Source organism: Serinus canaria, chromosome 2, assembly GCF_022539315.1.
Source record: "Serinus canaria isolate serCan28SL12 chromosome 2, serCan2020, whole genome shotgun sequence".
NCBI classification, from domain to species: domain Eukaryota; kingdom Metazoa; phylum Chordata; class Aves; order Passeriformes; family Fringillidae; genus Serinus; species Serinus canaria.
The window spans coordinates 25,154,518-25,179,928 of NC_066315.1; the positions used below are offsets into that span (position 1 = coordinate 25,154,518).

The 25,411-nt window shown below is 38.6% G+C and overlaps 1 protein-coding gene across 2 annotated transcripts in view; it reads right to left on the reverse strand.

Annotated features, from left to right (window-relative positions):
- SLC25A13 (solute carrier family 25 member 13) overlaps positions 1-25,411 on the reverse strand; it is a 99,296-nt gene that overhangs the window by 59,694 nt on the left and 14,191 nt on the right. For both annotated transcript variants that reach the window (XM_030226631.2, XM_009085982.4), the window contains exons 2-4: positions 15,874-15,927; positions 11,080-11,222; positions 3,346-3,461 (exon numbers count right to left, since the gene is read on the reverse strand). In XM_030226631.2, coding sequence (XP_030082491.1) covers positions 3,346-3,461; positions 11,080-11,222; positions 15,874-15,927 — 313 coding nt within the window. The remainder of the gene's footprint in view (positions 1-3,345; positions 3,462-11,079; positions 11,223-15,873; positions 15,928-25,411) is intronic.

Here is a 25,411-nt window from a genome sequence, read left to right on the forward strand (position 1 = left end):
AAATCAGAGTTAAAATCTTTAAAGCAGGTTCAATAATGGCTGGCAGCACAGACTCAGGCAACCACAGCTCTTACTGTGCCTTTCCTTACTCTCTTAGCAAAATCTACATGGACAGCACTTATTTTGCCCTACACTAGGGCTTGTGAGAACTGGTATCAGAAAATGTAAGTTCCAGTTCCTGGGTATCTCTGCTGTATTATTCACAGCTCAGAACTGTTAGGTACCATTATTAATTTTACCCATTCAAAATTAAAGATGAAGGTTACAATGACTTTGTTTTTCAACACTTTTTTATGCAACCATCTCACCTTTTTTTAAATGCCATCTAGTAAAGAATTTCAAAGGGCTCTGCTTCTTTAATGAGGCATTAAAATACAGTCACACGACAAAAAAGCAACTCTACTAAGTCTCTTAAACCCCTGGACTTACATTATCAGCTTTTATGTGCCTGTCAACACTCAACAGTAAGAAGCAATGGTTTGCTCTTTGCCTCGAATTTAAACTTTCCTGCTGAGAGCTTTAACTCCTTACAAACTGTCAAAGCTTTGACACTTCAGCAGAAAGTAAATCTACAACATGATGCAATGGCCAGGTGTAATCTCAACCAGCCACTAGCCACTAATTTACTAGTGGCCATTTAATTCACCTCAAAAAGCAATAAACTAGAAATACTTCCCACCCTCCCATGTACCCACGCTACTTGCACATCAGCCCTTTTAAATAGGTAATAGTTCTGTCAAAGAACCAGCTACAGTTAACTCGCCACTTTAAAGAAATGAAACATTTAAAATTGCAGAGATGTCAACATACAGCTAAAATGCAAATCCATTTCCAACCCAGGAGCTAAAGTAGGAGTGCAGCATTTTTCAAGAAACTAAGTGCAAAGTGTTAAATTAGAACTTCTTTACCCAGAACATTTCTCTGAGTATCTACAGCCTGGATCTCACATTTAGTGTAAAAGTTCATTGGCATAAAGCTCATTATTAATTCCTTTAAAAAAGATGCCAAGCCAAGTGCACTTGTGAAAGAGTAAGAGTTGGATGGATTTGCATGGTAGAAAATGTGAAATTCACTGCTGTGGACTATTCTGCTTGGTATAAGCTAAAATATTTATATTATTTTAGTGTACAGAAAAAAAAATGACTGCATGCTCTTTCTTTACAACAATAAAATGAGACAGAGACTTAAAATGAGAGCCTTGAGATACTACACCTAACAGCAGTATACTGAAAAATTATCCTTTCCCTATTCTTCTGTTCCTTCCACACTGTAATTCCACAGTATACAAACCCCCTATTTAAGTCTCCTAACCTTGATAAGGACTTGATACTACTCTCATTCAAGCGAATGGAAAAAGATCTCATAATTGGCCTCAAAGACGTATGACTGAGGCATTGAGTGGCAAAGTTACAGGACAGTATTTTAATAATGTATTTATGAAAATATTAGGGGCTTTTTCATAATAGCAGGAAAATAAAGCTTCTTTTTTCTCCTCGTGATACAAAATAAGGAACTAGCCTTGTCTAAAGGTCAACCGTTTCTGCTGAGAATGCACAACATGGAGAAAGCTCTTCCATCTTCCTCAGTCCAGGCATTCACTGGGGTGGTAGTCACAAGGTACTACACAGAAGTTACAAACACATCTACAAAAGGTTTCAAAAGGGGAGATGAAGGAATCAAACAAAAGCTACCTGAGGTTCTGCCAATGTTGGCATGTCTCCTCTTTCAAATACCTTAAATATAGTCTGGCAAAGGATTTTCTCTCATCACTAGAAGGACTTCAGTGGACTTCAAATGCCAAACAAATCCTTTGACTCACTGTGTGAAACCCCAAGGGAAGCATTTGACAGCAGGAAAAATAGGAACAAGAATGCCAAGAGTTAAAAAGTTAATTTGGACTGATTCAGCATTTAGATCAAACGAATACAGTTCTTCCTAGATTATTAATGAGTGCTCCAAGCAACCAGGGGCTCTGACGCAGACAAGAAACTGCACATCACAGGCATTCCAGGAACTCTGGTCTGCCTTCACTGGAAAAAAACCCTAGTAAAACATGCATTCCCTCCTGTTTTAAAAGCATGGCACCTCTCACTGCTTCTCTGTCCATAGACATACACAAAAATGTTAGGCTTACACAAAATACTTCCTTCATCAAGGTTATGATCTGCAGAATTTTTTTCTGAAAATCCTTTAGCATCTGCAGTAACTTCTGAAATACTGCAAACAAAAAGCACATCTTTCACACCCCCAACATACTGCCAAAATAATAAAAAACAAAAGAGACACAAGAAGAGACAGCAAGTTTTCTCACCAGCCACAACTTCAAATACAGATTTTTTGAGATGGTAGAAAGAATACAATGATGTGTCAAGCAATGGTTACAGAATCTTGTTAGTTCAAGTGGAAGGAGAAGGGCTGTTTTAACTGAGCATAAGAAAAGTGTGGGAAATACTAGGAAAATGCAATGGATGTGTGAACCATATATTTCGGAAAGACAAAAGAGTCAATATCATTAAATTTCCCATTTACTTAGAACTGTTTAACTACCAAACAATAAAGCTTGATATAGAGGAATAACCATGTTCAAATGTAACAGATTAGAAACAGCAATTTTAGCCAGTGTAGGTACCCAGCAAAAAAATTCCCCATACTTATTTAAGTGCAAGCTCAATATCAGAATTTAGCCCAAACGGCTAAATTCCAAATCCTTCTTTCAGACTGAATGGCCCTTATCATTAGGCAGGTGGGAGATAGTCCTGCAGATATCAAAGGCTACCTCTAGGATATCTAGAAAGAAACAGTCCTCTTAATCAAGTTTTAAACTGGCCTGAGTGCATCTCATTACCAGTGCAAACGTAACACTTCCAATGCACAGCTGAATTTTACAGGGGGAGGGAAGGGCAGAGGGCATGTTATAATGAATTAATTCCTGTAAAATCTCAGAGGATACAGTTTTAAGCCTTAGAAGTCATCCAGCTTGAAATATAACCAATTTAAACAAAAAGTAATTCAGGATAATGATTTCAAAGTCAACATTCACCCAGGTCTTCTGGCAACTACCTTGCAGTTTTACAATCATTTCCTATGGTCACCTATCACTGGTGGTCTGGACCTGCACAAGCATGTTGGGGAAGAGAAAAAGAGAAGTGACCAGTCCTCCAGAGAAAACAATGATGAAGACCTTGGCTTCATACTGTGCATACATAAATGATGTGCAGGCATGAAGTTGCTTAGCATTAGTGTAGTTCCACTACCAATCACTGCCTTCTACAGTAACAGGAGGTGAAACAGTTTGGCATAGGTACAGATTTTTACATCAAGAGTGCACATTTAAGAATGTCTTACCAAAAGTAACTTCTCCTTTGCCAGTCTTGTCAAACAGCTGAAAGGCTACTATGAACAATGCATCTGGAGCACACAGGACTGATTCAAATGCCACAAACTCTTGAAAGGATATCAACCTAAGGGACAAAGGAAAAAACAACAGCTATGAAACCAACTTGCAAAAAACTGAAATACAATATAATATTGATTGTACAAAAGAAATAAGACCATAACCAAAATACGTTCAAAATGTATTCAATAGGGATTAAAATTTATCCTAAAATGCCCTATCCCCAATGCGGTCAGGAAGCCTTTATATCACAAAAAGGAAATGTCTGTTGAACAAGGCATTATTCCTCTCAGCAAGTCACAACAGAACATAAAATAAGCAAAAACTCAGCATGGCTACTCACGTCAGCTTTAATGTCTAACTGAACTGCCCTCTGGGGGAGCCTACCTCCTTCCACTGGCAAGACAGAGCCAATAAAGACATGAGTAACTTCCCTCAAGACTCAGTACTTAGCACTTTTGGAAAGCAAATCCATTCAAGACCTACATGCTGCCACTCACTTCAGAAGGAACCGATCAGAATGTGTTATCTGTTTGCTAGCAACTTATTAGTCATCCATCACAGCCCTCCAGTCCTGCATGTTGAGTCACAAATTTCAATCAGTAGTCTGCGTGTTCTTCCTCAGCCCAAGAGCAGTTTATTCAAATTCATCATTACAGCCCGGTTCCTAATGTGCTAGCACAGTAGTAGGGCATAGATAAAAGCAGGGTTGTCCTTCCAGAAGTTAGTTCATAAGCAGAAATACATAATTAGACAACATGGCATTGTTTCCAGCAGTAGGTTTGATAACAGCAAAGACCTTGAACATTCTAATTTCTCTGTGTCACATCCAAGAGTTCAAATGGAGATCAAACTCCTGTTCCTAAAGAGGCAAAGGACAACTACTCTACTTTTTCCTGCTTCTTTAATGTCTAGGCTGTAGAGTTTAAAATCATCTCTGAATTTGTGGTGGCAGGGCCTGCTAGCAGTCTGGGATAGTTAAGATTGCTGTCTCAGGCTGCTTTATGTCTGTGTAGCAGGCACATAGCTTTAATGGATTCTTGTGGCAGCATCTGGGGAACAAGGATTATTTCTGAAAAGCACAAAATTCAGTGTATCTAATGTCAAGAAACACACACAAACCCAGGGGATTTTTAATGGAAACTAACTATATTCTTAGGACTTTGGTTCAACGTGGCACTGCAACCAGTTCAATGAAAACTTCTACTCAGTATGCAATAACAGTGAAGAACTAACAGTTTGAATAAGTTGGAAAAGATATTTTTTCCATCCAGTTATGATGACCCATGACTATACAGGAATTTCCAGCCACCTGTTTTATGGGAATTCAGAGAATATGCTGAGTTAGAAGGGGCCCATCAGGATCATGGAGTCCAGCTCCTGGCCTTGCAGGATCATCCCCAAAAGTCACACCGTGTACCTGAGAGGATTGTCCGTCCTGAACTCAGACAGGCTTGGTGCTGTGACCATTTCTCTGGGAAGCCTTTTCTAGAACCCAACCACACTCTGAGTGAAAAACCTTTTCTTAATATCTAACCTAAACCTCCCTGAAGTCAGCTTCATGCTGTTTACTTGAATTCTGACTCTGGTCACAAGAGTGAAGGGTTTGGTACTTGCCCCTCCTTTTCCCTTGTGAAGAAGTTGAAACCACAAAGAGGTCTCCTCCAGACTGAACAGACCAAGTGACCTCAGCCGCTGCTCATATGGCTTCCCCTCAAGGCCCTTCACCATCTTTGCTGCTCTCCTTTGGACACCCTCTAACAGCCTAATGTCTTTTTTATATTTTGGCACCCAAAGCTGCACACATTATTCAAGGTGAGGCCACCCCAGCTCAGAGCAGAGCAGGACAATCCCCTGCCTTGCCTGGCTGGCCATGCTGTGCCTGATGTCCCCAGGACACAGGTGGCTCACCTGGCTGCCAGGGCACTGCTGGCTCATATTTAACTTTCTGTCAACCAGGACTCATAGGTCCCTTTCCACAGTGCTGCTTTCCAGCCTCTCATTCCCCAGTCTGCCTGTACAGCCAGGGTTGCCCCATCCCAGGTGCAGAATCTGGCACTTTCCCTTGTTAAACTTCATACAGTTGGTGATTGCCATCTCCCTAGTTTGTTGAGGTGTCTCTGCAGGGCCTCTCTGCCCTTGAGGATGTCAGCAGTTGCCAAACTTACTTAGTATCCTTATGAGTCCTGCATCAAGGTGACTTATAAAGATGTTGAAGAGCACAGGACCACGGATGGGGCCTGCAGAGCCCCCCTAGTGCCAGGCTGCCAGCCTGATCTCACCCTGTGCACTGTAACCCTTTGTGCCTGACCTGCAAGCCAGTCACTTGCCCACCATGGAACCGGGCCATTCAGCTGTGTGCTGGACATTTTGTCCAGAAGGATGCTATGAGAGACAGTATCATAAGCTTTGTTGAAGTCTTAAAAGATCACATCCACTGGCTTTCCTAGATCAACACCTGAAGTGTGCTTGCTGCACATCAGCAGCCAAACATCCACAGGGTAACAAGCCGACTTCCATGAGGAACAGAGATGGCCTAAAAGCTGTTCTACACTACCTCCCTCAATATACCTGCAATAAACAAAAGAAATGCAGAGTATGAAATGGTCTAACAAATAATTAACTCTGGGAGCTTGCCACCATAAATTATAACATAGTGCAAGAAGTAAATAAAAAAGAAAACTCCTCAGGTATTCTAAAGATTAAACTCAAAATTAATGATGACAGCACACATATAGGAATGCCTTAAGCTCCACTGGCAAAGACGTCTGTGCCTTGTTACATCTGCACACGTTAGCACATGAGCAATCCATCAGTACTTTAAACACCTTGGGAGCTCTCAGTACTCCCCACTGTTAGACACAGACTACACAGATATTCAGTCTTTCAAAGGCAGAAAACTTCCATCCCTTCTAAGCCAAAAGAAATTTTTTCAAAAGTAACACTTCCTTCAATTTTGAACCAATCTATCACAACCTACTCAGTTTTGTATTTATGGATATTTACTGTAACAATGTGACTTACTGGCTATAAAAAGCTATTATTATTTATTATTATTTGCTACATACCTGACAGAACAGTAAACAGATCCAAAGCACTGGGTTCTGTTCTAAAGATTATAATACATGCACACAGGAAAAACAAAACGGACAGCAGGTGACAAGACTCTAGAATAGGATTGCTTGGAATTATAAATGTAAAATCTCGGCCAACATCATTTTGGTAAAGCTGCTTTTTGTGTGAAACAACCTGCACGTGTCCTTACCAACAGTTCACAATACAGTGATTAGAGCAGAGAAAGGAAATACAGCACCTATCCCAGCAGAATCCCAGCACCATGTTAAGAACATATGCTATGTGACTAGGCCTGGGTTTGATTAAAACTCCATGTATTAACACTGTTACAAGATTTTATACTAGTAGAAGCGTTTTTTCAGCACTTGGAAGCAATAACCCCCGTAATAAATCACAGATAAATGCTTAAAATAACCTTATATCCATTTTTTAAAACAATTACTCATAGAAGTAGGAAGATTAAAAAGTGTACGAATTGCGTAGTTCTAAGCAGACTGTTAAAGAAGAGACATTAATATCTGCTGTGCCAGCTGAATTCAAATTAACCCAATTTTTACATGTTAATTAAACCAGCTATTTTCTTCTTATTGTATTTTTGCTCCCTAAGTAGACTAGCCTGCTAGTGATTCCCAACAGATCTATTCTAACGACGACGTATTCATTTACTTCTATTATGACCATACAATACAGTAACTGAGCAGTAATTTTTCAGTCAATTACACGTGTGATTCTTAATGCTTAAAGAAGCTGAAAAAATGTGTACTATATAGCCATATGCTCACTTCTCTATACTGCACAAGGGTAGTTGCCTGGGTAACATGTTTTCTCTCTGGTTTAGCATCACCCTTTTGGGTTTAGCATAACCCTTCAGTGAATATTATTAGGTGTCATTAAACAGCACATGGTAACATGGACTTCAATATACTACTTAGGAGTTATTTCGTATACCTGAACAAGTAGTCATTTATGTTACAAAAGCAGAGGAAAACCTGGTGATTTTAACATCACAACGAGAGGAAGCTGAAATGTTCACAAAATTTTATTTTAGTTTTGAAGATATTCCACCCAAGTAACTCAAAGTCTTCCTTCACCTTCATGTCCTCATCACCAGTGCCAATACTACACAGCTTATTCAGGAAGGTTCAAACCTTGATATTTTAAAAGCATCCACATATAAGAGCACCAGTCTAAACATAACACCAGAGTATGGTGCAGCAAAACCACTATTTACTACCCTCTCCTGTCTTCCATGCTCACACCCATGGCATCTGGACACCCCATAGACACAACACATTCCCACCAGAGAAAGTCTGCAAGTAGACACACAAAGAAAAAAACCCACCTGCTTTTTGTTACCTGCTGCAATAATGCATACAAATGCAATGATGAAGAGGTTTTCTTCAGAAATCAGTGCAGATGTTTTTACTGTATCAGCAATTTAAACATGGTAACATAATGGGACACAAATTGAAGCTACATCTATTATTTTACACTGCAAGCTAGGTAAACTAAGTATAGTGTAAATTGGTGCATTAGAGGATAAATTTATATCCAATAATAATGGAAAATGCTGGTATTTCCAAGTGTTATTTTTGAATACTATGTCCTTTCTAAAAGTAAAGAATATGGTATTTCTTAGTAAAGTGTTAGTTACTACAGTCCAAACAGAGACATGTAGTAAATACTTATTTTGTTAGGCAGATGTTTAAAAGTACCAACAAAAATCTGTTAATTCTATTACAATAGGCAGGATGAAAAAATGCCTGGCCTATTGCTGATAGGCCTTTAGAAAGCTCCTGTATTTTGGGGAAATTTCTGATCCAACTGAGGCCAAATGAAGCCTTTTTTTTTTTTTTTTAAACTAAGATTAGGAGTGAGAGGCTTAAGTCCAGGAACCAGGCTCCTCAATCTGTTTCATACAAACAACAACCACACAATATAACACTTATTAAAATCTATGTTATTACCAGTCGACTGGTAATACTTTGAAAGGTTTGTTTGGCAAGGAAAAGTATTTCCTTTTCTTAGAGGAAACCTTAAAAACATGCCTCCATAAGAGAACAGCAGAAAAGCCCAGCATAAAATAAACCTCTGCCCTGGCTTAAGATGGAGGCAAAACTTGCTCCCATGGCAACGGGTATTTACTGAACAACAGAGTATGCCTCAAGAGGTCTTGTACCTTTGTCACAACAACAGGAGCTCATGCAGACCCTCAAATCCTCTCTCTGGCCATGCAGGAACTGGGCTAGACTTACATGAGATTTTGTCTACGGTAACCGCTGTGAGATTGTATGCCAGAGCTATGGTTCTTTTCATGTCACACTCAGAACTTCTTCAGCTCTTGGGTAAGAAACTCTTTGCCCATCTATACGCCCTGCTCATGAGTCTGAAGTCCTTGTGCTGTCTGCCTTTCACCTGTGTACTTACCCAGATAAGTATTGCACACTGATTACACTTGGTACACATACCTAACTTGTCACCAAAATCAGAAGGAATTAAAAAGCATTCTAAAGAGTGCTAGGAACAGCCTTGGTGGAGGCTCAAACCCTTTTAGTGACAAGTGGTCATGCTCAACAGTCATGAACAGCTGCTTCTTCAGAGCAAAAGAGGGATCCAAGACAGTGGATAAATGCTTCTGGAAATAGCCTAGCAGTATTTTCAGAGCTGCACTACTTTAAGTCACTAACACTGTAACAATATTAACTTCTCATTGCTCTTGCAAGATACCTTCTATTTTATAATAGAAATAATGCTAAATTACTGAACAGACTCTCTTGACCTTAACCACACGTAAGTCGCTAAACACTGACAAGCCTATTAAAGATGAACACCAACAAAAGCTGGTTTGTGCTTCACTGTAAAACTGGGAGCTCTGGACTGCCAAGTTGGCAATGTTCAATCAGAGAAGATCAATAGTCCTGTTGCTGTCTTGAGGAAATTTCATGGCAGGAACCAAAAAGCAGCTGACCCCTGCCTCAGATGATTACTCCACAAATTACTTTAAACACAGGAGAACAAGGTACAAACACTGAGCAACATGGCAAAAAATGCTGCAATGCCATGTTAGGGAGATGGATGCTAATCACTTTCCAAACTTTCTCCATTCTTTCACGTATTAGCTAAACAGGAAGACAAACTGAATACCAGAAGAGACTCTCCAAAGACACATTACGAACTGTCACTGCACAGTGTGGATTACAGAAACAACCCTTACCCATGGCAGAAAGCAGCAATTAGAAGCCTCCATACTACACCGCAAAACTCTTACAAGATCACGCCAAGCTACGAAATCCCAGCTTGTCAACAAACTCACATAGGCTACGGTTTTACATTTTGTTCTTCCTGACACCAGCTTCTGTGAGGGAGATCCAAATCACAAGGTATGGATTATGTTCTCAATCTTCTTATTACAAAACGGATTTGAAGCCATGTAATTTGGAAAATGCTGTTTTTGCAGGCATCAAACCAAGGGAAGAAATCTGAGAAATGTTTCACGTTTTCAGTCAAACACTGTCTGAAGACACGGCTTTCTTGATGCCATCAATGTTACCAACACAACCTTTTACAGAATTCTTTTACTGGGGCAGCAATCATCACACTAACTCATCTGCAAGGCTTAAGGTATCCAGCTGCCAAATACATGAGACTGGCTGAGCTGGAAAGAGAGCACAGAAAGGACTGCAAAATTTCTCAGTTTTGCCTGCTGCATCTGTTCCCTAGGAAGACTGCATTCTCTAGTCATGCTTTGTTTATCTCACATTTTGCTCTCTGCAACCACTGATATGAGTCATGCCTAAAGTTTTCTGGTTTCTAAAAATGCCACAACTACACACTTTAAGTCCATAGCTAATTATTCTCAAGTTTCTCTAAAGATACTTTAAAGGGAGGGTTCAACAACTCATATGGGTGAAGAGACAGCTTGCCTGGGCATGTACAAAAAGCAAATGTTAGGATTTCATTAAGTAGGGGGAAGGAAGATGGAAGGGTAGCTAATCTTGCCTATTGGCAAAGTCAGCCTTTCAAATGCAAACCATGTGCAACCAACTTCACTGCTGTCTTCCCAAGATTGCAGAGTAGCTCCCTAAATATGTTAGGTGCTCCTCCCCCCTCTTGAAGGAAAAACACAGCGGCAAAAACCTTTAACACTGCCACGGCAAAACAAAGCAGGGGCACTTTTTTCTAGGATCTCTTCCTACACCATCTAAACTTATTTTGGATTTCTATTTGAATGTGTTTGTGACAGATACACAAAGTAAACAGAGACAGAAAGACTCAGGGAAGGAAAGAAAAGCAGGAGCTAGGGGAGCCAGCCAACAAACATGAAAGGTTCCATGAATTAAAAATACATAGTAGACAGAAAATTATTTGCACCACTAAATGGTAAGTGCAGTTGAAAACAATGTTTCTACTCTTTTCACTTAAAATATTCTGTATTTCTTCATGGATTTGCAGGGGAAAACAAAACAACCCCCCCTTCAAGGATCACGCTGTTTGAAAAAATGATTTTGTATTTTTTAAAAGGACAACAGAAAAAGAAAAAAAATAAAACAATCAACTACAAATTCCCCCCACCCCCCAAACCAAAACCAATACCACAAAAACCCACTTACCCATCTTTTGTCTGATCCACCACACCTGCGAGGAGCTGTACAGTGCTTGCATTAGGCAAACCATCTCCAATTATCTTCAAGTACCGTGTGACAAAGTCATTAGGAGACATGTAGAATTCTCCATTCTTCTCCACACTTGCATACTGTCAAGTGAATACAATATTTAGTGCCTCAACACACCCTTCTCCAGGCATTTATTACCACCACCCATAGCTCCAACCACAAGCAGGCCTCTGTTACAGCAGATGACAGTTCTGCCCCAGTGAACCTACAGCCTAGACCCAAACAGGAAAGAGTAAGGGGCAAGTACTGAAGCAGCTGAAGGCTCAGCTTCCCAGACTATGAATGGCAGGCATAGGATTTTTGGATTATCGTGTCAACAATTTCTCCACAGTAGTCTAGGAATGCTCCACAGCACCGAATATGTTTCTGAAGTAGAAGCACAAGCCCATTTGCACAGCCCACACCCTGAGATGCAGGTATGTGGCATCTCAGGCCCACTGAAACTCTGACAGCAGTAGGGTACTGCAGCATATCTCATTTATGTGAAATTACTCCTTCTTTAGCCACTCTGCTTCAGGATGAGAAGGCAGGGCTGGTGACACCCACAAATGCCAGGGGAGCAAATGATCCCATAGGAATGTCCACCTGGAGGTGCTGTTTTGAAGAACTACTGCATTGCCTCTGGCCATGGAGGTTTCTCCTTAAGGAAAGGAGAACCTACAGATACTTCTCCTTGGCTGAAGTGCTGAAAGGAGGCCAAAGAATAACATTTGCAGAAAAACGTAACAGCAAAACACCAACTTTGACAGTTCAGCACACTGCAGAAATAAGAATTCTGACACCTGCCATACATTATCCCTGCTTTATACTAGCAGGGATATAGTTACTAGCATACTACTCCAGAAAGCAGCTATTGACAGACCCAAGCACATTTGCTTCCAGGGGTAGCTTCCAGTAATATGTAGCTTCCAGTAATATGTACAAATAAAAGTAATATTAATATTTTTGAAGATAATATCTGAATAAATAAATAAAATTCCCTTTGTTACCACCTCTACCCTTATTGCTAGATCATCTCTCAAATTTTAAAGTCCTCATTTTCTGAAGAAGGTCAAATTTGAAATCAACCCTAAGGAATGTATTTCAAAAAAAGAAAAAAGAAAATGGCAATTATTAGAAGGAAAAGAAATCCCAGGCAAGATTTGTAGAACCATGTGTTAGCTTTAAGAGAAACAGGTCTATCTTGGGATAACAAATATGCACTGAGAACAGGAAAGAAACCACTAATTTCTCTTTTTAAATTTTTTAAGACAGGGCAGGATGATAAACTATCATTGCATCTCCCCACAGAGTATTATCCACACCAAAGTAACAAATAAATTAGATGCCTATCGCTGTTTTGTAGTGTACTTCAAACACACGTTTTATTTCACATTACTGTGGCTCTGCTAAGGGATGAAAACTGCCAGGTTTCATTTCATATTGGTGCCTGCAGAGTACTGTTATACCTGCTGTAGGCATATAACTCTCAGAGGGATGCCAAAGTGTTACAGTAAGTAAATTATTTTCTTCTAGGGCTATAGAAATACCATTTTCAGGTACAGCAATGTCTTAAAGAAAGAAGGCTTCAGAGAAGCAAGCCCAACAAAACATAACTCACTTTGGCATCTATATATTGGATAGTGCTAAAGGATTCCTGTTTCAATAACACATGTTTGCTAGCTGCTACACTGCAAGGAATTTTGAATTGTATACTTTTATAAGAACTAACAGATCAATTGATTTCAATGTAATCATTTGCAGAAAGACAGAATCCTTCAAAATCCCAGTCTCAGAAACTTTTAACACAGCTGCTATTGAGAAACAAATCAAATAAGTCAGACAGCCTATGCTTCTACATTTCTTTTTTTCCATCCAGGCTAACCCCCTGCTAGGGCACTCAATAACAGAAAACAGCACAAGGTTTCAGTGTCCCCCTGTTTCTTGTCATTGTGATTTACTCAAATGTATTTGAAATCCAATCACGTACTCTATACTACATATAGAAAATGACCTTGAAAAATGTCAGCTTGATCACTTTGACTAAAATCTAATCTCTTAGAGGTTTTGTTAGAAGACTTTGAAGAAGTACTCTCGGAAATGATCATAACAAAAATTAAAAAAACATCAATTCTATTTGTTTTGGAGGAGCAGCATTTAAAAATTGGTTCTTTACAATTTCATTTCCCTCCACTTTGACAATTATACCCACAGAGAATTTGATGTATGCATAGTACTTAATGGCTTTTTGGTAACTTATTTACACACATTTTATATAGTCAAGTAATATCAAGTTTAGCCCATTTTAAGTAAGATTTGCAAACATTCTATTGGGGATTTGACATACTAAATATGCTAAAAAGTTGACTGTAATCCACTGCATTTAAATGGATAATTTCACATTTATTTCTACACTGTGGGTACCATTCCTAAATGGCAATCATATTTTTTAATTCTTAATTGAAGTAGGAAAGAATAGTTGTCAAATTATTTTGTATGCAAACATTCCACAATCTGCAGAAGCAACTGTATTGGCTTCACCACTTAAAATAGTCTGGAGAAGCTTAATCAACACTCTGGGCATCACTCATCTGTAGACCATGAAACAACATAACACATTTACTCATCATTTTTCCTTCTTGGGAGTAAGCAGCATGATAATCCTGCATTACACTGAACAAAACATTTAGCTCATATTTCATTACTTCTTTGCCGGGATTCCTTCTTTTTAGTGGAAGGGAAAGCAAAAGAGGAAGAAAAAGAAGTCAGAGGTGGCATTTAGTGTGCTAAACTACAACCCATTCAATCCACCAAATCAGAAGGCTGAGGGAGATACATTTCTGAAGATTGTAAGATACATGAATATGCACAGGTAGGCAGGTAGGAAACAATTTTCCCACTATTCTCAGCAAACCAACTAACCAACTTCCCCCCTCTCCAGCTGAGGATCACCTCACAGCTCAGAAGGGACTGGGCTTCTCTCTAGTGTGTTTATTTCCTTCCTCAATGCTACTGTCTTCTCAGGTCAATGGTCTACTCCCTGTCTGCGTTTTCTGCTGCTGTGCTCCTGCTCTTCAAGTATGTTCCTCTGTCAACCACATAATCCCTTCTTTTGCAAGAGTCTTTTTGCTCTCCTGACAGATATGCGTTCCAGGACTTAAGAAGTTAAATCCTGACTTTCTCAACTGAAAATCTCATTTCAGAGCTATAAATACTGACAGTATATAATAAAACTATAAATACAGGCAATATACATTGTGACACCTACACATATTGTTAACAATAGCTCACAGGGGACAATGGAAAAAATACCAAGAACTACATGGAGAGTGGGGAATGATGCTGGAGAGCAAAGATGGAGGGAAGAAACTGGAAAGGTTTCCGGCTTCTCAGAGCTGTCTCAGGCTCTCAACACCTCCACAGAAATAATTCAGATACAACAGTTTCCTAATAGCACTGTGCCATCTACCTCATACTTATTCTTCAGAATCACAAATTTTTCTACTCTTTTTTTTTTTATACCAGAATATCAGACTTACCCAGATAGTGGACTAATGAATCTTAGGAAGGCTAGACATAGTTATTTAAATTTAGGAAATGGATCAAAGAAAGCCAGTTTCACAAAATCACTGAATAGTTTGGGATGGAAAAGACTTTAAAGATCATCTATTTCCAACCTCCCTGCTATAGGCACATACATGTCCCATTAGACCAGGTTCCTCAAAGCCCCATCCAATCTGGCCTTGAACACTTCCAGGGATGGGCCATTCACAGCTTCTCTGGGCAAGCTATTCTGGGGATTTACCAACCTCACAGTAAGAGTTTCTTCCTTACTTCCTTAACCTAAACCTACTCTCTTTCAGTTTAAGGTCATTCCCCCCTGTACTATCACTACGTGTTTTTGTAAAAAGTCCCTATACTTGTGAAATGTCCCTCTCCAGATTATTTGTAGGCTCCCTTGAGGTACTGAAAGGCTGCAGCAAAATCTCCCTGGAGCCATCTCTTCTCCAGGCTGAACAATCTCAATTCTCAGTCTGTCTTTATAGCAAAGGTGCTCCAGCACTCTGATCATCTTTGCGACCCTCCTGTGGACCAGCTCCATCAGGTTACATCCTTCTTATCTTGAGAGTCCCAGAGTTGGATGCAGCACTGCAGGTGGGGTCTCACAAGAACAGAGCAGGGTTGGAGAATCACCTCCCAGTTTTCAGCAAAACACTAAAGTACATTTCTCTCAAGTACATAAGCAAGTACGTGAGTCTTTACTTGCATGCTTTCCACAGCAGGCCAACAAAGAAGCAGTTTCAGTTAAATAATAAACATGGCCAGCACTTCACATGGTGATCTTCCCAACAGTTCTACAAATAACAGAAGCAGAGATAACCCTAAGGAAGAAAGGATGGCAAGGATGGAAGAAGAAAGTTTACCAAATCATTTAACAGTAAGGTATCTACATGAACATTTTACCACATGTAAGAACAATAGTGAAACTCCTACCACATTCTCTGAACAATGTGGGTTTTTTCTAAGATAGCAATACTTCTTCTGAGTCAATACAATAATCACTCAGGAATATATCTGACTTCTTGGTGAGCATTGTTCAATTCTGATAATGGTATTTAAGTCTAACATGGTAATAATACGGTGAATGATTAACGGTTGAAAAAAAACTATCAAGAGTTGTATGCTGAAATAATGGAGCAAAAGATATGAAAAATTTAAGCAGAGAGAGTAAAATATTTACTTTACACATACCTTCAAAAATATTGCTTTCAACTCAGCTGGATCAGCTCTTTTGGTTAGAGCCACCTACAAGTAAATACAATTACATTAATATCCATAGCTTACACAAAAGGTGTCAAAGTGTCATTTAACAATAAGAACACAAACAACAGAATGAGTGATGAAAATAAATGTTCACCTTGGATAAATTAGGCACAGCTTTAGTTGGCCACACTCATTTTATCCATTTCACACTTACATAAGGTTATACAATATTTTTGTTCTGCTTTCATTATGCAACCCTGCAACTCTTAAACTAGCACACATTAACAAGTCATAAAGACATTCAAGAATCACATCTCTATAGCATACCTCTCTGCTGGGATTCAGCATTATACCATCTTTACCACAGATTTTTACACTTGAAGCACCTTTCACCTAAAGATTTCAGAGTACCATACACAGTCCATAAGTGATAAATGGCAAGAATGAAATACTCAGACTCACAAACTTGTTCAAGAAAGCAGCTCCATAAAAAACTGAATTTCAATGTAACTATTTGGTTTATTACACCATTATAAACTTACAGTGTAGATCTTTTTAATGAGATTAATTCAGAAAGCAGTATCTAGAGTACCTAGATTTTTCTGCAGATCAAATTAGCAAGTTCAAACTAAAATCTAAGTTATATTTATCACCGCAAGCCCAAATTAGATTTTTTTTCAAAACAATGAATCAAAAAAACAGTCAACCTACTATGGAGTAAGTCCATCATTATTATCCTAGTTGATATACCATACAACCCTTTTGCTGCTTTTGGCAGTAAGGGGATGTGTCCCCTCAGTCTGTGCCTACTATAGTTTTCCTTTCTTTCTTCAAGATACCTTGATAAAATCTTGCTTGCTAACATAATAACCATCATCTGACAAGTCAATTCAGAACATCCATCTATTCCAAATTAAAAAAACAAATACTTTGCAAACAAACACAGATTTCAAAAAAAAATTTTAACAGGGAATAAACAGCCAAAGGACAAGACACACAATCTTACCCTCGCTTAAGAATTAAACATCAGAAATGTTATCAATAAATCACTACTTTGCTTTCCTATCTCTTTACAGCAATGGTAGACTGTAAAGGCAAATGCAACCCCAAGTGCATTTCTAGAAGCATACTGACCTAATGCAGAAAATAGAAGGAATCTGTGTAAGCCTGTACAATAGCATTATATCCTCACACATACACTTAATGACGAATCTTCAGTAAGCTTGTCCTCACCCTAGATAGTTCATTCAAAAACTAAAAAACTCAACAAAAAACCCACAAAAACATGTAAAAAAACCCCCAACAACAACAACAAAAAAAACCAACCCAAACCCAGAATATTTTAAGAAAAGTGTATTATTAAGGTTTCTTATAAAATTGTATAAGTTTTTTTAAAGGGATAAACCACACCTATGCTCAACTGACAAAGTCCACAGCTGGAGTCCCAATTCTGGGTCTACATAGAAATCTGTGTGAAAGCATGACAAAAAATCAAAGTGTAATTGTGAAGCTAAAAATATAAAAATATGTGTTTTCTAGAACGTCAGCTGTCTTAAATATAATAACTGCGAGCAGAGATTTAATTTAACCTGTTTGTAAAAATAGTCTAGAACAGTTGAGAACTCTGTGGAAAGAAGAAAAAACCAGTATTTCTATGCTGCTTCAATCTAGAACCTTGCCACTGCACAAGCAAAGGAAAGACACTTCAAGCACCTTTAGCCAGTAAATATAAATCAGTATCATATTTTATCTGTCTTAAAGTTCAAATTTTACACTGTCAGAGAAAGCTAATCCTAAAGAAACCATGGGAGGAAAAAAAGGAAAAGATACATGAACTTAAACTATCTTTCTTTAATTTCACTGATATTAACAATTCTGAGAAACCTGGGAGATGTGCTCACAGGCCAGTTAGCCCTTTTCAGCCCCTTTTGATTACAGGGGAATTTGAGTGGTGTTTTTTACTGTCAATACTGAAAGATAGGTAGAAGTTGGTTAGGTCAATGAATGCACAGAAGAACTGCAGACCAGCAGCCCAAGCAGTGGCTGCATACCACAGCTTTTCCCCATTTCCCGCTGTCTACTTCCACGTTTTTCCATTTCCCACCAAACAGGAGAGGAAAGCCATGGTTAACACAGTGTTATTTGGTGCATCCATGTCACATCTACCAACGTGCTTTCTGAAAGGTGTATCTGATCCCAATTGAAGAAAAGAGCCTCTGTTACATTACATGAGAATTTCAGGAAGACTAATGCTAATGGTAGCCATACCAGTGGCTAAGAGAAGCATTTAATTCAGCTTTTCATCCATACCAAGCTATAGGCAAGGCTGAAACTGCACACACAGCCATAAAAACTGATCCTGATGACAGGTGTTACTAGAAGATTCCCACTCTAGAAAAGGGCAAAATATTACTTTCCATACCATTCTGTAAATTGTTATGTCAACAGCTGAAAGGCTAAGTAACCTGACGCCAACTAGACTGCAAGCTGACAGGTAGCATGCTTGATGAAAAGTGACCCACAGATGAAAGCTGCTTCTCCTTCAGTCAGCTCAGGTGATATTTACTGACTCTCACATAACTGGGTTCGGGTAATGTGTTTTGTTACTGGAAAGGCTTCCCCATTTTACTTCTCTCTTTTCTCCATAAAGATAAAACCAGCCATGAGCTGGCAGGCCTAACACCTCTCTGGCGGCACAAGAAGGCATTTGATAAAGGAGATATGAGTGAAATAATGTTGCTATTGCTCTTTACAAAGAAATACTATGTAACAGATACACTTAAAATAAAACAGCAACTTCTATTAAGAAAGGTTCAGCGAAGAAGGCCCTCCAACAAACAACATTTGTTATTAAAAAACCCAGGAGACAACAGAGTACATCAACTGAAGTGAAGGACTATAATCAAGTTAGAACACTCTACAGGGAAGATTGGGATAATGCATAGAAAATATCAGCAGGGATTTTCATTCCTAAGGTAGACACCTGAGAGTCTTTAGCAACATATTGCGTGTACACGTGTGTTATAATATATATGAAGAATGAAACAGAACAGGCAGTATAAGAACTGCACTTAAAAATGCTGAGTCCCTCCCATTAGCAATAACACTCAACAAAGGGTGCACAGAGAAAGGGAAAGCTCTGTGAGAGACAGGAACACAGATTGATTGGCATGCTGGAACTCATCATATCTGTAGATTCCCTTGCACCCTGACCATAACTTCAGCCCATTTTCTCCAGCAGACCTCTTTTCTCCTTATTGACTTATGCTCAATTTACAGAGATATGCATTTTCAGTCTCACTTCCATACTCAAAATTAAATGCAAAGTCTTTCCATAGAAATATAACTGTACAACGCAAGAAAACAGAATCCACTGAGTGTCAAAGAAGATTATATTACATTTCCAACCAATTCTATTAATATATTTGTCATACACAAGGTAGAAGAAACAGGTTGTGAAAGATTGCATGGTATCAAAAGACACAAAAAGACTAATAACATAATGTGCTCCATCCAGTAAAGAACACCAACATGGGTGGGCAAGAAAGAAAAAGGGCAGTTGGAAAGTCATAATTAATGTCAATATAACATTAATCTAATGGCAAAAACATAGTATCTGATCTTCTCTCGTTCACAGCAAAGATCATTTTGGTAGCTACAGTCTGAATAGAGTAGAAAGGTGATTATGACAGGAATACTTAGGAATTGATACAATATTCCAGAAAGTTTATTGCAACAACAGCAAGGCCTAACCCAAGATAAAGAGAAAATATTCTTTCTTTCTTTTGGTTTAGTCTGAATATAATTCAGATATGAAGGAAAAACAGAGGTAAGGTTGCCTCCCCCCACACCTCAGTATCTTTAAAACCTCCTGACACCAAGCAGGTAAGATGCTGGACAGCTGTCCTTCTCCAAGCAGAAAGGCAGAGCTGTGGCAGAGCTGCCAGTGGTGAGCTCAGTCTGTCCAGTTCTAGAGAACACCATCTCCAGACACATACAGAGAAAAGATGTTTGATGAAAGGCTCAACAAGTGATCACATGCTCCTGTAACTTGTGTTGAAATTAAGAGAATTTTTCAGAAGTTCATCCATTCTTAAACACAACTAAAGCCTGCAATGTATTTCATACCACTACAAGACCTCAAATTAAAATTGAAACCTTATGTCTTGTAGGGGTATTCTTTTATTTCATCACAAGTTATTGAGTCCACCTGTAAGACTCCAACACATGTGGCCCAGTTTATGTAAGAGGTCAGATTAGATCATTGTAATGTTTCCTTCTGGCTAAAAGTATACATATACACTTCAAATGTGCAACTCCAAAGGAGATCAAACTGGGGTTTGACCTCACATTCTTGTTTAAATGAGTGACTCAAATATTGGAAACCAGTTAAAGCACAGTTACTGGCCAAGTCTGAATTCAGACCAGAAACCCATTATTACCGTTTAAGTATTATGCTAAGACAATTTTCCAGTTTTTATTGTAATACAACTAACCTGTTCATGTAGATGAGAATCATCTTTCTTCCCTATTTAGACTAATACTACCATAACATATATAATCATTCTTCTAACCTAGCAACTCTCTTTGGTCACTTACTGTCATCACACCCATATCCTAAGTTACAAGTGTTCTGCAACAGCATCTGTGCAGGGCACTGTCTCCTGTTTCAGCTGCCTCAATAATCACTTTCTGTTAGTCCTACAGGCGTATTGTCACCTCAGCAAAAGAACTGCCATTCCTTCTACAGTAGAAGAGCTTGACTGTGATCTACCATGGTAAGTGAGCTATGCAGAACTTGACATTACAAGGAAGACTTCAAGCAAGAGGTGCACCAGATCACCAAGCAGAGAATAAGACAACTGCAAGGAGAGCTGGCACTGAACACAGATCAAAAACCTTCTCAACACACCTCCTTAACAGTAAACCAAGTATTTCTCCTAGGAAAATACAGTACAGATAGCATTTGGCATATCTGTCCAAAGGCTTAGGCTAAGAAGAATTGCAAGAGAAGTTGGTAAATACCAAGCAGGTAGGTACATTGATCATGATCAGTCTGAGCACAGTCAGCCTTGAGACAAAAACCTTCCTTTTCTAAAAACAGTTCTGATCCTCACAGTCAAACATTTCAAGTACACTTTGCAAAAGTCTAACCCTACACTAAGCATTCCTTTGTCTAATAACACCTAGTGAAGCTAAGATAAATGAATGCTATTAACAATAATCAACGATCTTCTGTAGGATCTTTCCATATCCTACAGACTGGTTGAGCATGAAGAGATGCAGAATAAGCACTACTGAAACTAGACAGTTGTGCTGAGTCTACCCCACACACCGGTGAAGCAAAACAAATTTGTTAGCTAACAAAAACAGCATATCTCAAGCAAAGCTATTCACATCCATCTTCACTTCATCATAATTATAAATCTCTGGGCAATTCCCAGTCTTCTGCACAATAGGAGGTGGAAGCCTCACTTCCCCCAAGTGCATCAAAGCTAACAAACCTACTTTATTGTGTAATTACCTTCTAGCTTTGATCCTACTTTCAAAGTCCCAGAGCAAATGCAGATGGCTTGTTCATACAAGGTGAGAACCTCCATGGTTCTCACACAAGGAGACTCCCAATAAACCATTGTATTTTTGCACACAAACTCATCAGGGACCAACACACAGTTACCAAATAAACACACAGAGGAATATCCTTGTCCAGTTTGTCCAACACTTCCAAGTAGGTACAGAAACAAAGGTGGGACTAGTACTTATCTTAAGAAAAACTGCTACAAGAATTTCCAAGACTAGCTAATCAATGCTATGTAAAAATGTCTTTAGAGTGTGTACTTCTATAATTTCTGTACCTAAAGACCTGGAAAACAGAAGGACAGTAAAACTACCCCAATACAAAGGTAAAAATAGCTAGGTGAAAATCGCCATTGGTTTGTGAAATCATTTAAGTAAAGGAAAAAGCACCATACTGTGGCCAACACAAACCACTCCAAACTTTAAGCACTTATCAGAAAATGGAGTTAGGAACAAACTGGACTATTTGTAGTCAGCCTCCAGACTAGGACAAGAATACAACAGCTGTCATTCCTGCAACAAAAATTGATGCACTACACCACAGTAAGAAACTGAATCTGAAAACCTAAACTTTGTTAAAAACAGAAACTTCTTTCACTTTTCAGGCTGTTACCAGAAAAAGCCCAGTTCTCCAATCACTCTATCTATCCATCATAAAGTGCTACCATACTGTGTAACTTCTCCCTCTAAGTAATATTCCCTATTGTCTCAAAGCTCTTCTGCAACTCATTTTTACTCGGGACAGTGATCCAAAAATACACAAGTGAGCCACACTGTGATGGACATTATGCAACATTAACATGTTCCTGTGTATGTCCGCAAACCAGAGCTCACCACTCACTTGAAGAATGTAATAGTTCTACATAACATATGTAGGGGTCCTTCAATCAAAAAGTTTATTTTCAAAGGAGTTGCTGAGAATGGTCAAGTGACATTATTTATCCAGTCATGGGTATATTTCAAAAATACCCACTCCTGCTCATCATAGATAGATGAAATTATGTATGTTAATGCTACTATTTACTTCCTTACACTTTTCAGAAACAGTCATATCTAAGAATTATGAACCTGATAAAACATATTTGGTGGCTATCTCAGTCCAGATTAGACTTTCCCTTTTGATTCTCCCAGGATATGTTTTGTTACAATAATAATACTAATCTACAACCAGTGCACTGATCATAAGCTCAAGACATCACCTGCCTCATGTTCATCTTTCAAAAGCAGTCATCCCAGTTCCAGCAATTTGTCTTCTAGAGGCTCACATCTAGCAGAAAAACATTCATCTCACCCAAAGAAGCAAAGGATAGGCAAATTCTCCAGTGTTACAACTGCAAGATTGAAAGCAGTTTCTGAAGGAAGCAGGCAGTGAAGATACTGAATGACTCCGTTATCACTCAAAAATTGTCAGAGAGAACTGGCAGACTGTTAGGGCAGCATGAATCTTACCTGGCATTCAATGCTATTAACATAAAATATGTATTTTAACCAGGATGAAGCAATGGGTAGGTGACAAGACAAAAGGCCATTTTACACCATGTGAATGCAACATACAAGATAGTAACAAGCCTCTCCAAAGTACCCATGCTCATGGTGCTCAAGGTTCCCAACAGTTCACAGCTTAATGGAGACAATCACTCCTGGTTTCAGCTGGCTTCAAGCTTCAGACCCCAACCACCACCCAAACACTCACTTTGCCCTGCCATAGCACAAAGCAACTATAACAGCCTAAAGAGGTTCTTCCACCAAGAAAAGTCACAATCCAAAGATTCAAAACAATGGCATGATGCTGCACTCCCAGGGAACTTCTTCAGAGTCCTCAACTGCACCTGACATCATACAGGACACACAGAGACCTAAAAAGAGGCATCCCATGCTTTATCTGACACCTTCATGAATTAAAAAACCAACAATGGCAAGGACACCCTGAACAATGTTAAAAAAGGTTTCAGCATAATTTTCTCTCCCAGATGTTAACACGAGGTCCCAGTGAGTGAGCAAGATTGTTTGCAGCAATAAAGAAATACCTGCTGCCTTTTGAAGAAAGCAGACATGGAGCAGTGCCATAGAAGGGTATCATAACCAAGATGACCTGCTCTTAAATAACTACTAATTACAAAAAAAGAATAATAATAACAAAATCATAATAATAATTAAACAAAATTGTACAATTTAGTTATGTGCAATCAGTCTCCATAAACTTGTGGAAAGTTTATAGGCAGCATCTTTAGTTGTTGCTAGAGTAATCTGTAATTTGTGACTCCGTGCTTGTGAACGAGCAGGTAAAGAAATGTGCTGGAGAAAAGTTCCTATATATTACATGTCTTGACCAATAATTGCACAACAGGAATGATGTAGGAATAACTGACAGGTACATGTGTTTTGTTTCAGTGTTGTGTTTTCTTCTTTGAAGACAGAAGTTCACTTTTCAAGATCCTGTTTATAATCAATTCCATCTATTCAGGTCTATTCAAAATGCTACACCTCAGCAGCTCAGAGAACTGGGAAGGGTGTGGGAGTGGACACGAATCCTTATGGATGTACAACCTTAAAAAGAACAAATGACACCTGCACAAGGGAAACAACATCTCACACATCAAGTAAAGTTATTAAAAGGCTATAAATGGTGAGACTCAAAGAAAAGCTAAAGTCCTGTGGTCAGGAACCCTTCTCCATAGCTAACAAAAATAACAGGAGCATTCCAGAACATACTTGGTCAAAAGGTAGCACTTTCCTACTTGAAACACAAAAAGTATGCTATTTATTTTTCTATTTTATATCCCTGCAGCACTCAACACAGTCGCATACTGGGTCATGGGAACCATGGCCATGGACTGTGAAAGCTGAGCTACAGTAACTATCCACCTTTCCCACATAAATATGTTAATAAGCCTCTGACTAAGGAAAATATGGACTTTCACATGAACAAAGTATCTCTCTCCCTTAAAGATTTTTACCTGTCATCTTAAAATATATATGCCAAAATATGTGTTTGCAAACATACTCTCTTTTGCCTGTAAACAAGGGTATCACTGTTTGTTCAACTAGTGCCATATGGGTTTTCGTTTAAATTTATTACATAATCTCCCTGAAGACAGGGAGTACAAAGTAAAGGCAGTTTAACATTTTATTTCACAATTCTTACCTTCAATATTAACAACAAACAACTGCTTGATGTTTAAATATTAGCAGATTACACAGCTGCCACAGGACACTCTGGTTGTGTGACCTTCGTTCCTGCTAAAGATCTGAACAAAAAGTGAAGCTATCAAAGGGGGTACTTGGAAATAATTTACAGTTTTGTGTGGGAATATAAAATAAACCAGTGAAGACCTATATTTTTTATGCAATTCTGTCACTGTAATCCTAGAAGTTTATCTGCCACTGACTTGCCACACCTCAGTCAAAACTGTTAAAGAGTTCACAACACTCCACAATTCACTTAAGTTGTAAGATACCTGACAACAATAATTAAAATCTTCTCCTTAAGAAACTGTGGAAACAATTTCAGCATTTTAATTACAAACTATTCTGATTTTAGCTTGAATGATTTTGGTTTCTCATCTGTGAATCTATTTTATCATAGATATTTGCATAAAGCAATAACTGTTTCATTAAAACATTAAATTTACTTCTGCTGCATTGCCCTCCATTTTTGTGGGATCACTTGGTTGCAGTGAAAATGATGATGATGATGTCAAACTGAACTTTTTGATTGAAAGATGGCAATTTAAAGATGGGAATTTAAAGATAAAATCCTTAAAATCACTTTCAGGAAAGCCTTTTTAGCAGAGAGGTAAACAATACAGAATCATTTTTTTTGCTTTGAGGGCATTGCAGTCAAACTGAACTCCAAAAATACCAGATTAACAAACACAGAGCAGTGTTTAAGACACTAGAGAAGACCTAGCACTTTTCTTTTAATGTCTCAGTAACCCAGAGCTCTTCC